Source organism: Zosterops lateralis, assembly GCF_965231275.1.
Source record: "Zosterops lateralis genome assembly, chromosome: 19".
Lineage (NCBI taxonomy): Eukaryota > Metazoa > Chordata > Aves > Passeriformes > Zosteropidae > Zosterops > Zosterops lateralis.
The window spans coordinates 3,642,302-3,654,444 of NC_139779.1; the positions used below are offsets into that span (position 1 = coordinate 3,642,302).

At 49.5% G+C, this 12,143-nt stretch overlaps 1 protein-coding gene across 1 annotated transcript; it reads left to right on the plus strand.

Moving 5' to 3' along the window:
- Positions 1–5,758: 5,758 nt before the first annotated feature.
- Positions 5,759–9,520, plus strand: HASPIN (histone H3 associated protein kinase; the record flags this gene model as incomplete). The annotated part of the gene is made up of 1 exon (XM_083875442.1): positions 5,759–9,520. The coding sequence occupies one exon, from the start codon at positions 5,759–5,761 to the stop codon at positions 8,528–8,530; it is 2,772 nt and encodes a 923-aa protein (XP_083731568.1). The 3' UTR covers positions 8,531–9,520.
- Between the last annotated feature and the right edge of the window lie 2,623 nt (positions 9,521–12,143).

The window sequence follows — 12,143 nt, forward strand, 5'->3', positions numbered from 1 at the left end:
CTGGAAATCAAATTTACTACTGGGTTTGTCGAGGTATCTGTGGATGTTCAAAGAGAAGCAGTTTCGTTCATAGCAGGGGACTAAATAACCCAACCAAGTCTAACTGTCATCAGTTAAAGATGCAAATCATGTAAAGTCTTAGTTCTTCTCAAGGGACAGAGGGTGAATGTTCACTGCAAGGTATTTCCCTTTTTGAATTCCATATCTTGAAGTTCCCATGAAGAAAACCAGTCCTGCTCCATTCCCACAAGGGCTGTTTGCTCAATCTGAGACTTCTCCCAGGGAGGATTTTTCCTCCAGGACTGAAACTCCTCCTTTAATTAATTTTTTTTCCTTCAATTCCTGCCATGCCACACCTGTATTTAATTCCTCACACTGCTGACAGTGATTGCCTTCTCATAATTCACACAAACTCACAGGATACACATCCCTGTATCTGTTCCTCATCTACTTTTCCTCCACCTGTCAGTGTAAAGCTGCCCCAGAGCTGATCTCAGCCTCTAAATGCCACCTGCAGGGACTGTGAAAATTAAACTTTCCACCTCTGCCCGGATCCAGGGGCATTTGAAACACTGCAAGGTCACATCTGACACTGGGGCATGGAAAGATTTCAAGCTCAGGCCAATAATATCTTTAAATTAGACCCAAAAAGAGCATTTTGTACTTTGCAGACAGGACAGTCATGATTCGCCATGGCTGTTTTTGGGCTCTCATCCTGGTCACTTCCAGTGCCAAATGATCACTCCCAGGCACAGACTGGTCCCCACCCTGCTGCCATCGGCTCCCAAAGAAATGCTGAGAGGTTTCCCCAGCACTGAAATGCTCCTGCAGCAAATGTTTGAGTGATGCAGCCCCATCATCTCTCAGGAACAGGCGCCAGAGCAGCGACTGAAATAGCAGAGATGGGGAGGAAGTGAAGAGGAGATTTGGCAAGGAAAGGAAGGGAGAAAAGGCAGAGGTCAGCTCTCTATTTTAGTGGTTTCTTGTCACGCTGTCACACTTGAAAGTCAACATCTACATTAAAAAAAAAAAAAAAAAAAAAACCACCACAAGGTGAACCATCAAAGTTGGGGGAAGAAGTTGCTTCAAACCACAGCTCATGCCCACAGAAATCAGTGACATCAGGCATGAGCTGAAGGTGATGGGTTTGGATACAAGAATAAAGAAATGTGTGGAGCTCATGGAGAAAAATGCTCTGTTCAGCTTCTCTTGTAACCCTGGCTGGGTAAATCAGCCACTCCTTATCCTCCCAACCAGCTCAGCTGCACACCCAGCCTTGGTGGAAAGGGAACTTGTGGGAAGAGTTCCTCTCACAATCCACAGGAGCATCCAGCACTGTCTGTAAGAAGAGAAGGGAAATGGGGGAGTGCTGAAGCTGCAGAATATATTCTGTCTTTGATCCAGCCCTCCATTTCCAGCAGAGCCATTTTCAGCTTTTGAATGTGCTCCATGTTCCTCCCCAAGTTCTGAATCTCCTATACAGAGTGCAGGAATGCTGTTGTTATTATTAGCTGCAACATTTATCCACTCCTCTCCCCCAGCCCAAGAAGGGAAAGTGCTTGAGGAAGAAGATCAGAGGAGAAGGAAAGATAGTGCACATCTAATGAAACCAACCATGGCCTGTTCTGTGAGGGAGCTGGCACTGAATCAGGTATAGAGAAGTAAATAAAAGTGCACATAAAACACTGCTGAGAGACAGAGTACAAGGACAGCTGGACCAGCAGTGCTGTGTTGCAATGAATTCACCTCTTAAGGTCAGAAAATAAAATAAAAGCATTACTGGGAAATGAGAGAAGGATATTGATTCAAAGCCTGAAAGGTGAAGAGATTTAATAAAAAGCGTATCCACACTAACCACTGATTTAAAGGTGAAACCCTGCTCTTGAATACACCCAACAGATCAGTATTTACTTCTTTGATAACACAGACATAAAATTGGTCCTGGCTTGATATCTCTGCCAGCTCTTGTCTTGCTGCAAGTACTGAGAAGAAACCTTCATCTCCTTCCTTCACCTTCCTAATGGAAACAGCCAGAAAGTCCAGAATGTGCCCTCCACCCTTTCCTCCCTGGAATTACCAGCTGGTAACTCCTTGCAGCCACAGGAAAACACAGAACTACTCAGACTTGACCCCCAGAGGAAAAAGTTTCAGCCTGGCACCTGAGCTCACCTCAGGTCTGCTCCAAACCAGTGTGGCCAGTTCCCAGTTCCCAGTTCAGCTGATGTGTCCCAGCTGTGCTGCCCAGACCAACTGGAGCCAGCTCAGCCCAGCTGGGAGTGAGGGGGAGCCAAAGCAATCTGTTTGTGGCATTGCAGCATCACTGAGCTCCTTCACCCCACTGGAATAAGGACAGGAAATGTCTCTTTAGAGCTACAATTCAATTACCCTCCCAACAAAGCTGCCCCAACAGGCCCTGGAGCCCAGCAAAGCTCTCCATGGCTCATCTTTGATGCCCTCATATCAGTGCCCTGTGCTTTATAATGAGGAATTACTGATGCCCTTCTGCTGATGAGCTGAGCTCCTGCAAACCCCAGGTCACTGCATTCTGCTCTGAAGATTCACAGCTTCCTTTCTCCTGCAAACCTCAGGTCACTGCATTCTCTTCTGCAGATTCACAGCTCCCTTTCTCCTGCAAACCTCAGGTCACTGCATTCTCTTCTGCAGATTCACAGCTCCCTTTCTCCTGCAAAGCCCAGGTCACTGCATTCTCTTCTGCAGATCCTCAGCTCCCTTTCTCCTGCAAAGCCCAGGTCACTGCATTCTCTTCTGCAGATCCTCAGCTCCCTTTCTCCTGCAAAGCCCAGGTCACTGCATTCTCTTCTGCAGATCCTCAGCTCCCTTTCTCCTGCAAAGCCCAGGTCACTGCATTCTCTTCTGCAGATCCTCAGCTCCCTTTCTCCTGCAAAGCCCAGGTCACTGCACTCTGCTTTGCAGATCCAAAGCTCCCTTTCTCCTGCAAAGCCCAGGTCACTGCATTTTGTTCTACAAATTCACAGCTCCCTTTCTCCTGCAAACTCCAGGTCATTGCATTTTGTTCTACAAATTCCCAGCTCCCTTTCTCTTGCAAAACCCCAGGTCGCTGCATTCTGCTCTGCAGATTCACAGCTCTGCACACAAACCTGGCAGCTCCTGAACACGCTGAGGGAAACCCCAGGTTTGGGACTCTTCCTGGTGTGTGAGAAAGCCACAAGCAGCTGGTGTCACCCCCAAATAAAGCAGCACCACCAAACACCTCCTGTCCTCCTGTGGGAGGCACAAAACTGTGAAGAAATGCAAAGTTGGATATAAGTGAGGGGGGCCCACGGAGATGACACCAGGAAATTGTGGCTCTGCAAACCCTCTGCCAGCTTTGCATGAGGCAGAGAGGTCATGAACCATCCTGGCAGCTCCAAGGCCTCTGCAGCAGCTCCTCTGCCCACAACACCTGGCCTCCCAAAAAACTGCTGCCAGCTCCTTCACCTGGCTGGGGACAGCTCCTGATGAGGCATCTCCAAATCTTCTGTCACTCAGGGAGATGCCACAACTGTGCCACTGCCACAAAGTTGGGGCCACGAGGCTCCTGCACGGGGGATTTGATTCAAAATGTAGATTGCAAATAAATTTAGCAGCAGACACGACCAGGCTCCCATGGAAACCACACAAAAAGCCAGCTGTGGTTTGGATGAGCTGAGCCTTGGCAGTCTTGGCTAATCCCTTAAGTGCCATCCAATTACTGCAAATGTGTTTGGCATCTGCTGCAGTGACTGCAAAGAATTAAATGGTCGATGGCACTCGCCGGAAATTACAAGTCGCAGAACCCTGTAATGCATTTAGGAGAAAAAAAAAATCATCTAAAAAGGAAAATAGCATTACCCACTGCAAGAGCTGTCCTCCTTGAGAGCCATAAGGGACAACAAAAGGCATCCAAGTAATGAAGGAAGCTTAATTCAGAGAAGAGAGTGGAAAAATAAATGAGAGAAGGATTGTTTGTTGTTTTTCTACCAGGCAATATTGGTTAGGCCAAAGGAGATAGGAACTCTTTTGTCTTCTGAAGGTCTGAATGAGAAATCTTTGTTTAATCTGCTGCTGTCTGCAAATACACATTAGATCTGTGGGGTTTATGATCAACCAAAGACGACATAAATAAATAAAAGTACCACAGAAATAGGAGACAGAGAAAGCAACACTAGCAAGTGTCCGTCCTTGGCTTTCTTTGGAACCCACAAAAGGTGGCCTGGGATGATTTCACTGGAAGAACACAAGGTCTGGCCAGGCACCTTCTTTCCCCAAACCCTCCAAATTGCAATTACCCATAAACTGCAGCTGATAAATCACCAGTGTCAGTCTCTCAGATTAAGGAATTAAAGATTTCCCTGTGTTCAGTAGGGAAAGGGGAGTGAAAATCCTGAAAGAGCAGGAGCCCTTTGCTTTATCTGCATCACTACAAGAGTTCCATACAGAACCCTAAACATTTTCTGCTCTGCAATGGCAAATATCCTCCCTCTGCTTCTGTCCTATAGTCAAAACCTGACTCCACTAAATCCAGAGGCAGAACAAAAGCTCCAGAATTTAACTCTGGGAGACTCGATTGCCTCTCTGGGCTCAGCAAAACCATCTGGGTGTCCCACTTGTTGCTGCCCCAGGGGAAGGTCCCAGCTGCCCGTGTGATCCCCATTCCTCAGCGTTAACGTTCTCCTGCTTCAAGTTCTCTGCTGAGCATCATTCCTCCTGATTTTTTCCCAGGGATGCGCTTTTTAAGAACGGAAAAAAAAAAAAAAAATGAAAGGAACAAAAATAAACCTCGGCTGCTTTCCACACGGAGCTGTGCTGCCACCAAGCTGCGTCCCCTGTCCTCAACCCGAGTCACAGCTGCGACACTGTGACACCAAAACCTGGAGGGATTTAAGAGTCCTGCCAGGAGGAGCAGCTCCTGGAGGAAATAGGAGAGCTGGAGCATCTCTGCTAAGCCCTGAGTGCTCCTGGGGCATGGATAAAACACCCCGCTCGCCTCTGTGGGGTGAGGAAATAGGAGAAGAGGAGAAGGAGGCGCTCCACTGCAGTGCAGGGCACAGCCTGCCCGGGGTGGGATAACTGAAATACATTGGATTTTGACACATTTATAGTATATATTAATATCATGTAGAATCATAGAGCGCTGGGGTTGGAAGGGACCTTATAGATCGTTTATTCCCAGCCTCTCTGACGTGCAGGGACATCCCTCCCCAGCCCAGGCTGCTCAAGGCTTTATCCGACCTGGCTCTGAGCTCTGTCAGAGCTGGGGCATCCGCATCCTCCCCGGGCAACGCGTGCCGAGCGTCCCCCCCGGCCTGCCGGTAAAGTGACACGTTCTGTACACAGGTGTAACACACACAGACGGCTGGATTCCATTCACAGGTACAGAATAAAGGTGTAAAACAATTAATTCTGCCCTCGCAGCGACGCCTCTCAGAGCGTGGGTGGAGCAGCGCTGGCACAGCCCATCCTGGGGGATCCTAAGGCTGCCAAGGCTGTGTCCCGCCCGTCAGGCAGTGCCAGCACCGCAGGGACACCGCGGGACACCCGGCGGGGACACCAACAGCGACACCGGCATGGGGGCGTGTCCTGGGCCGGCCGGGGGCGTGGTCTGGGCCTGTGGTGGGCGTGTCCTGTGTAGGCCTGTGGGCGTGTCCTTCCCTCTGGCCCCGCCCCCAGTGTGGGCGGGCGCTGTCGCTCTCGCGCGCTCTCGCGATACCCGTTCGAACGGCCGGCGGGCGGGCTCCCTCAGCGGGCCGGGGCCGCCATGCCGCTGCAGCCGCGGCTGCTCCGCACGTACTCCCGGCGCCCCGGCTACCTGCGCCCGCTGCCGCCCCGCCACGCCTGGATCTCGCCGCCGCAGGACCGCAAGCGCCTCTTCAGTTCGACCTCCGGCGCTTCCAGCGCCGCCTCCAGCGCTCTCTCCGCTTCCAGCGCCGTCTCCACCCCATCGGACGACCCCGACTTCTCGCCGGGCGACAAGCGCCTTCTGCAGGGCCCGGGTAAGGGCCTCGGCTGGGCCAGGCGGCTGCGGGCCCGCGGGAAGGAGAATCGGGGGCCGGCCGGGAAAGAAAACCGGGAATCGGCCGGGAAGGAAAACCTAAAACCGGACAACCGCAGGCGGGAGACCCGGGGCCGAGCGAAGGAGAAGCGGGAAGCGGCGGGGAGGAAGAAGAAGAAGTGGAGCCGGGAGACAGAGCCCCGCGGCCGTAAAGAGGAGCCGCGGGGGTCATCGCCGTCCTCGCCGTGCCCGTCCCCATCGCCGTCCCCTGGGCGCAGTTCGCGGCGCTGCCGGCAGGGCCCGCTGTGCTCGGCGCGGCGGCCGCTGCTGTGCAGCACCCCGCAATGGTCCCCGCAATGGGCCCCGCCGCCCCGCCGCGCCCGCCGCCCGCCGCCCGTGCTCAGCTCCACCGCCGACAGCGCCTCCGAGTTCAGGGACAGCCCCCCGCCCCGCCGCCGCCGCCGCCTGCCCGTGTGCCTCAGCTCGCTGCTGCTCAGCACCACCATCGAGGGCGGCTCGGGGCTCAGCGATTCTCCTCCCCCGCCGCCCCGGCTGCCCCGCGGCTCGTCCGAGGGGTGCTCCGGGCAGCGGCCGTCGCCGCTGGGCGCTGACGAGGAGGTGCCTGAGTTGTTCCGTCCGAAGGGCTCGGCTCGGAGCTGGCAGCCCCAGCCGGGGCTGCGGGGGTCCCGCCGTGTTCTGAGCCCGGCAGAGGCTCCCCCGCCCCCGCAGAAAGCCCCAGGCGCTCCCCAGGAAGCGCTGCCGCCCGTGGAGAGGGAGCCGCAGCCTCCTGCGCCCTGTGACAGCGGCACTTGTGAGGAGCCCTGCGAGGTTCCAGCTCATCCCACGAGAGATTCGGCAAAAAGGAGCTGGAGCTGTCGCAGAGGTCTAGACAAGGAGTTCAGGCTTGTGCCAGTGGTAGTCCTGGACCCTCTGGAGGTGCCAATGAGATTGAAGAGCATGAAACTCAACAAGCAGGCTGATGATGTCCTGCCTGCCTGCCTGCAGCCAGGATCTCCCGTGGGCCGCCCAGGAATCTTGGAGAACAGACACAAAAGGACCAAGGGAGTGCCTGGGGAGGGCAGCACCTGCAGGAAAGCTTGTATCAGTGGCTTCAGTGCCAGCCGCTGGGGCAAGCACAGCAGGCTCCGGCCAAAAAGGCGCAAGAACAAGAGGCAGCAGCCCTATAACTCCTTATTCAGACTCCAGACGAGGCAAAAACGAACTCAGAAGGGAGCTCTGGAGATGTCTGTAGGTGTCAGAGACAGTGACTTTTCACTCCTCAATAGCTCTTATTCCTGGGCTCGAGTTCGAGCCTCTCTGTCCTTCCATAAAAAGAAGAAAGTGACCACAGATGAGAGTTTCTGCAGCAGCAGCATCCTCTGCACCCCTTCAGGGAAGTCCCAGCTGTCGGGGTACCAAGCCAGCCTGTCTGCTGGTAAAGCTCAGGGCTCATTTGCTTCCTCCATGGTCCTGCTGGCTCCCAGGGATTCCTCTATCCTGGAGCTGCTCCTTACAGATGCAGAGAAAGTGTTTGGAGAATGCAACCAAGAGGGGCCTATTGCTTTTGAGGAATGCATTCCTTTAAATAAGATGAAACACTGCAAGAAAATTGGAGAAGGGGTGTTTGGAGAGGTGTTCCAGATTGACAGCAAGAGAGGACCTGTGGCCTTAAAAATAATCCCCATTGAAGGGACTGAGAAAATAAATGGTGAAGCTCAGAAGAGCTTTGGGGAGATCCTGCCTGAGATAATAATTTCCAAAGAACTCAGTCTTCTATCTGAGGGCTCTGTGAACAGAACTGTGGGGTTCATCAGCCTCTACTCCGTGCACTGTGTCCAAGGGGCCTATCCCAGGTATCTCCTGGAAGCCTGGGACAAATTCCACAAAGAAACAGGCTCGGAAAACGACCGGCCAGACTTTTTCGGGGCCCAGCAGCTCTTCATGGTGCTGGAGTTTGAATTTGGAGGCCAAGACTTGGAGCGCAGTAGGAGCAGCTTCTCCTCGGTGACCTGGGCCAGGAGCATCCTGCACCAGGTCACTGCATCCCTGGCAGTGGCAGAGCAGGAGCTGCACTTCGAGCACAGGGACCTGCACTGGGGCAACGTGCTGCTCAAAAGCACAGAAATAAAAGAGGTTCAGTACGTGCTGGATGGAGAGACACACTCCATCCCCACGGCCGGGATCTGCGTCAACATCATCGACTACACCCTGTCCCGCCTGGAGAGGGACGGGCTGACCGTGTTCTGTGACCTCTCCACGGACCAGGAGCTCTTCCAGGGCACTGGGGACTACCAGTTTGACATCTACAGGCAGATGAAAGAGGAGAACTCCAACAGCTGGACTGACTATCACCCGCACAGCAACGTCCTCTGGCTGCACTACCTGGCTGATAAACTCCTGAACAGTGTGAGCTACAAGAGGAAGGCGACAACTCCTGCCCTGAAGAAAATCAAGGCGCAGCTCAGCAAGTTCCACAGGGAAGTGCTGAGCTTTGAGTCTGCCCATGATGTTCTGCACCACAGCAGCCTCTTCCAGTGAGCAGGAGGTCCAAGGACTGAGCCAGTGGTGCTGCCTTTCTCCTCTGCTATTTTTATGTGTTGGCACAATTATTGGTTCCCAATCTGTTTAATACATTATCAAAAATGTCCAAAAAAAAAAAAAAAAAAAAATCCCCCTCCAATGTCTTCTGCTCTAAGGTGTTTCCATACCTCCTGGTTTTGAAGGTGAGACAACAGAGCTGACTTTGGAGAAAGGAGGGGAAAAAAAGGAAAAAAAGACTTCTTCAGGTTCAGTTAATGCTCTGAATTTCACATAAATTTTTTTTACCATTTTAGCCTTAGATTATTAAAAGTTCTTCTTTTTACTGTATTGTCTTTTTTAGAGATTCTTTTTTTGAAGGTAGAAACACTTCAGTTCTGGACAGTGAGGATAAGGGCTAAATATTGTTGACTCACTGGAGGCAGAGGGGAAAACCCAGCCTTTGATTTAATTTTGGCAAAAATTTATACCTGGAATTAAGGTACAAAATGTAAATATGTAAAGTTTGTGTAAAGGGTTTTAAACTCACTAATCTGCACTAATCTGTTTGGGTTTTTTTTCCTCTCTTAAGGACCCAGGAAGAGGTACCTGATTGTGGAAAAAAATAACACAAAGTACCTGTATTCCTGATTTTTGGTGGTTATAATGTTGTGGCCTTGTACACTGATAGGAACTCAAAATCTGTAACCTGGTGGTAGCACTGAAGCAATTTCTTCATTTATCTACAGGAGAAAATGCCCAAGGTAATAAATGTCCTTTAGCCCTGTCTCCAGATGGACCAGGTGCCCTAAACTGGATACTCTCCTTATGTTAAATCCCAATTCCTTCTTTTCAAGAAGTCCTTTGCTAACATTTCCTGTTTATTAAAGAAACTGGGCTAAAGAGAACAATAAATCACACCAAAGTGAAAAGTGAATTAAATTATGATCCAGTGACACAGATGCATTAAGAAATTAAGAGGCAACATCATCAAATTCATTATAACTGGAATGCTCAATGCAGTCTAATAAATAAATGTTGTATATTTGTACATCTCAAAGGTTCCTCTTGGACCCTCCCTTGAAGTGTCCTTTTCACAAACCCAGCAAGGAGACCCTGGGATGGTTTTATTGTTCTGCCTTCCAGACACTGCACAAAGTGACCTGAAAAACTGCAGTGCTTCAAATTATTAAGATGGAAATTGTGCTGGAATGTTCCCAGGCATCCTCTCAACCCCTTTTTTTCCCCTCCTCTAATTGAATAAAGTAATGCACTGTAATTGAATGGTCTTAAAACCCACTTGGTGAGGCCTGCACTGAATGCTTATGTGACATCAAGGAGTGTTCCTTGTCACAATGGTGCTAATTTCATTTATGCTTTAAAAGAAAAAAGGAAAAAAAAAAAAAAAAAAGGTTGGATGAAACCACATTATTTTTGCCTGCCTTGGTCCTTTTGTTTCTGTGATTTGAGAACTGATTTTGGCTGCACAGGAGGGATGGGACAGTGGCAGGAATTAATGCCAGGAGAGGTGACACCTGGTGCAGTAAGGTTGGAGATTCTGAAACCTGAAACCTCAGAATGTTTCCCTGCAAACCAATTTGCTGATTTGTGAGCAGGTAGTAATTTTCATTAATCAAAATGTAAGGCTTCTACCTGCCCCCAAAACTGGACATTAAATTAATATAGAAACATTCATTATTTGCTTTAAACTGTGCTTGCAAGGAAGTGCAGCTGCCAGTGCTGAGCCCTCATTTCCTTTTTTAAAGATGCTCTCTGATTAAAAAAAAAACACAGAAAAAATATCGTGTACTAATCAGCCCTCATAAATTTTAATGGGAGGATGGTGACAAAAAAGGAATTGGAATAGTAAATTTCCCCTAATCAAGTTAAATGCCCTGAACATGTTTTCATCTGAGTGAAAGCTTTACTTGGAACAGAGCTGGATTATATATTTTAAAGATCTGTTCTCCCTGCTAAAGAAGGAGGATGCCAGAACCCAGTTTGCCTCTTCAGAAAACACAAGTTTTTTAACACACACCACACCAAAATCAGAGCCTTAAAGGGTGCTCCATCTTTTACTGAAACAAGGAAGTTTGAGCAAAGCTAAAATTATCCTAAGGGAGGGAAAGATTTTTCACAGGGATGCAAAGGCTTTAGGAGAGTGCAAAGAGCAAGCCTAGTTTTGTGCAATTGGCAAATCAGATGGATTCCAAGCAGGAATTCTTCAAATTCAGGTCAAAGTGGATTTTGTGGTGAAGCCAGCAACCCTCACTTGGAATATGCTTTCATCAAAGTGCACATCTCTGAAAATTTTGCCTATTTTGATGAAGAAGACAGATAAAATACGGATTACCCTGTGAATACTTTGTAATTTACCAGGGTGCTGTTAAAGGATGTCATCTTTGCTCATTCCCTTCTGGAAAAATGAGACATTAAGTGCAGGAATATGAAAATGATCTCTTGCCTTGAGAAGCTGAATGAGAAGGAAGAGCAGCTCTGGCCTCAGTGTAGAAAGAGAGAATGAAGAGCAGCTGCTCAGAGTGTCATTCAGAGGCAGAGAAAAAAGGGAAAATAGTATTTTCTGCCCAATTCTGCAGCAGTTAATGGTTGTCCACAGTGCCCAGCAGGAGAGGAGGCTGCCAAGGGAGAAGGAATTCTCCTTAGAGCTGAATAAAAACAGACTGGGAAATTCAACTCGGCCTGAGAGTGCTCCCATAAAACAAATTAGGTACAAATAGCCCAATAAAAGCTCGAGACTCTTGAATCAGATAAATCCAGTATTTAGGTTCTCATCCTAACAAGTGAAATGCTCCTTCCCTTCCCTGGAGCTCGTTGCAAGGTTTGTTTAGGTAGTAAATCACTTGGTGGCTGTGCTGGGTTTTCTCTCAGCAGTTTGCTGAGAGCAGTGGGGCTGTTCTACAGCCTCACCTCGACTGGCACCTCCCTAAAACTCAGATTTTTGGGGTGGTTCAGGAGCAGAGTTGTCACACAGAGTCATCTCCACTGTCAGTGACACATTCATGGTCTCTTCAGTGTGGCCTCCACTGATTCTTTCCTAGGAACAGACAGAAAAAGGGGTTTTATTTCATGAGAAGCCTGGAGCAAATTCCTAGTTCTTGGAATTTGGGGGAATTACTCCCTCCAAATGCTTTCCCGCACAGGACAATGCAACAAGCTAATTAATTATTCAATACTCTTCAGGGTGTGTAGGAAAATGGTTCCTTTTCAATCTCAGGGCAGACCTTTCCATGCTTTATGTAACATTTTATCCATTCGAGGATGACTTTAGCCTCTGTTCCACCTGATCAGCTCCTCACCCACCTGCAGGGTGGGTTCTCACAATGAATGTCAAATATAAACTGAGCAGCTCTTTGCTGCAGTGCTCTGCTGTTCATCTGTTCCTAGTGAAATGCCAGAATTGGGATTTTTAGGAGGATTATTGTTGTTTAAACCTCAGTCTGTGCTCTGGGATTTCCTGGGACAGCCCCAGAGATGAAGCACTGTAGGAATGGGATGTTATTGAAGGATGGATTGTGGGGAAAGTCAAAAAACACCACTGGGGGTTTGAAGAAAATGCCTTTTACACAAAGATGAAGTTTTCTATGAACTCTAAATGCAAAATCTGGAGAGTACA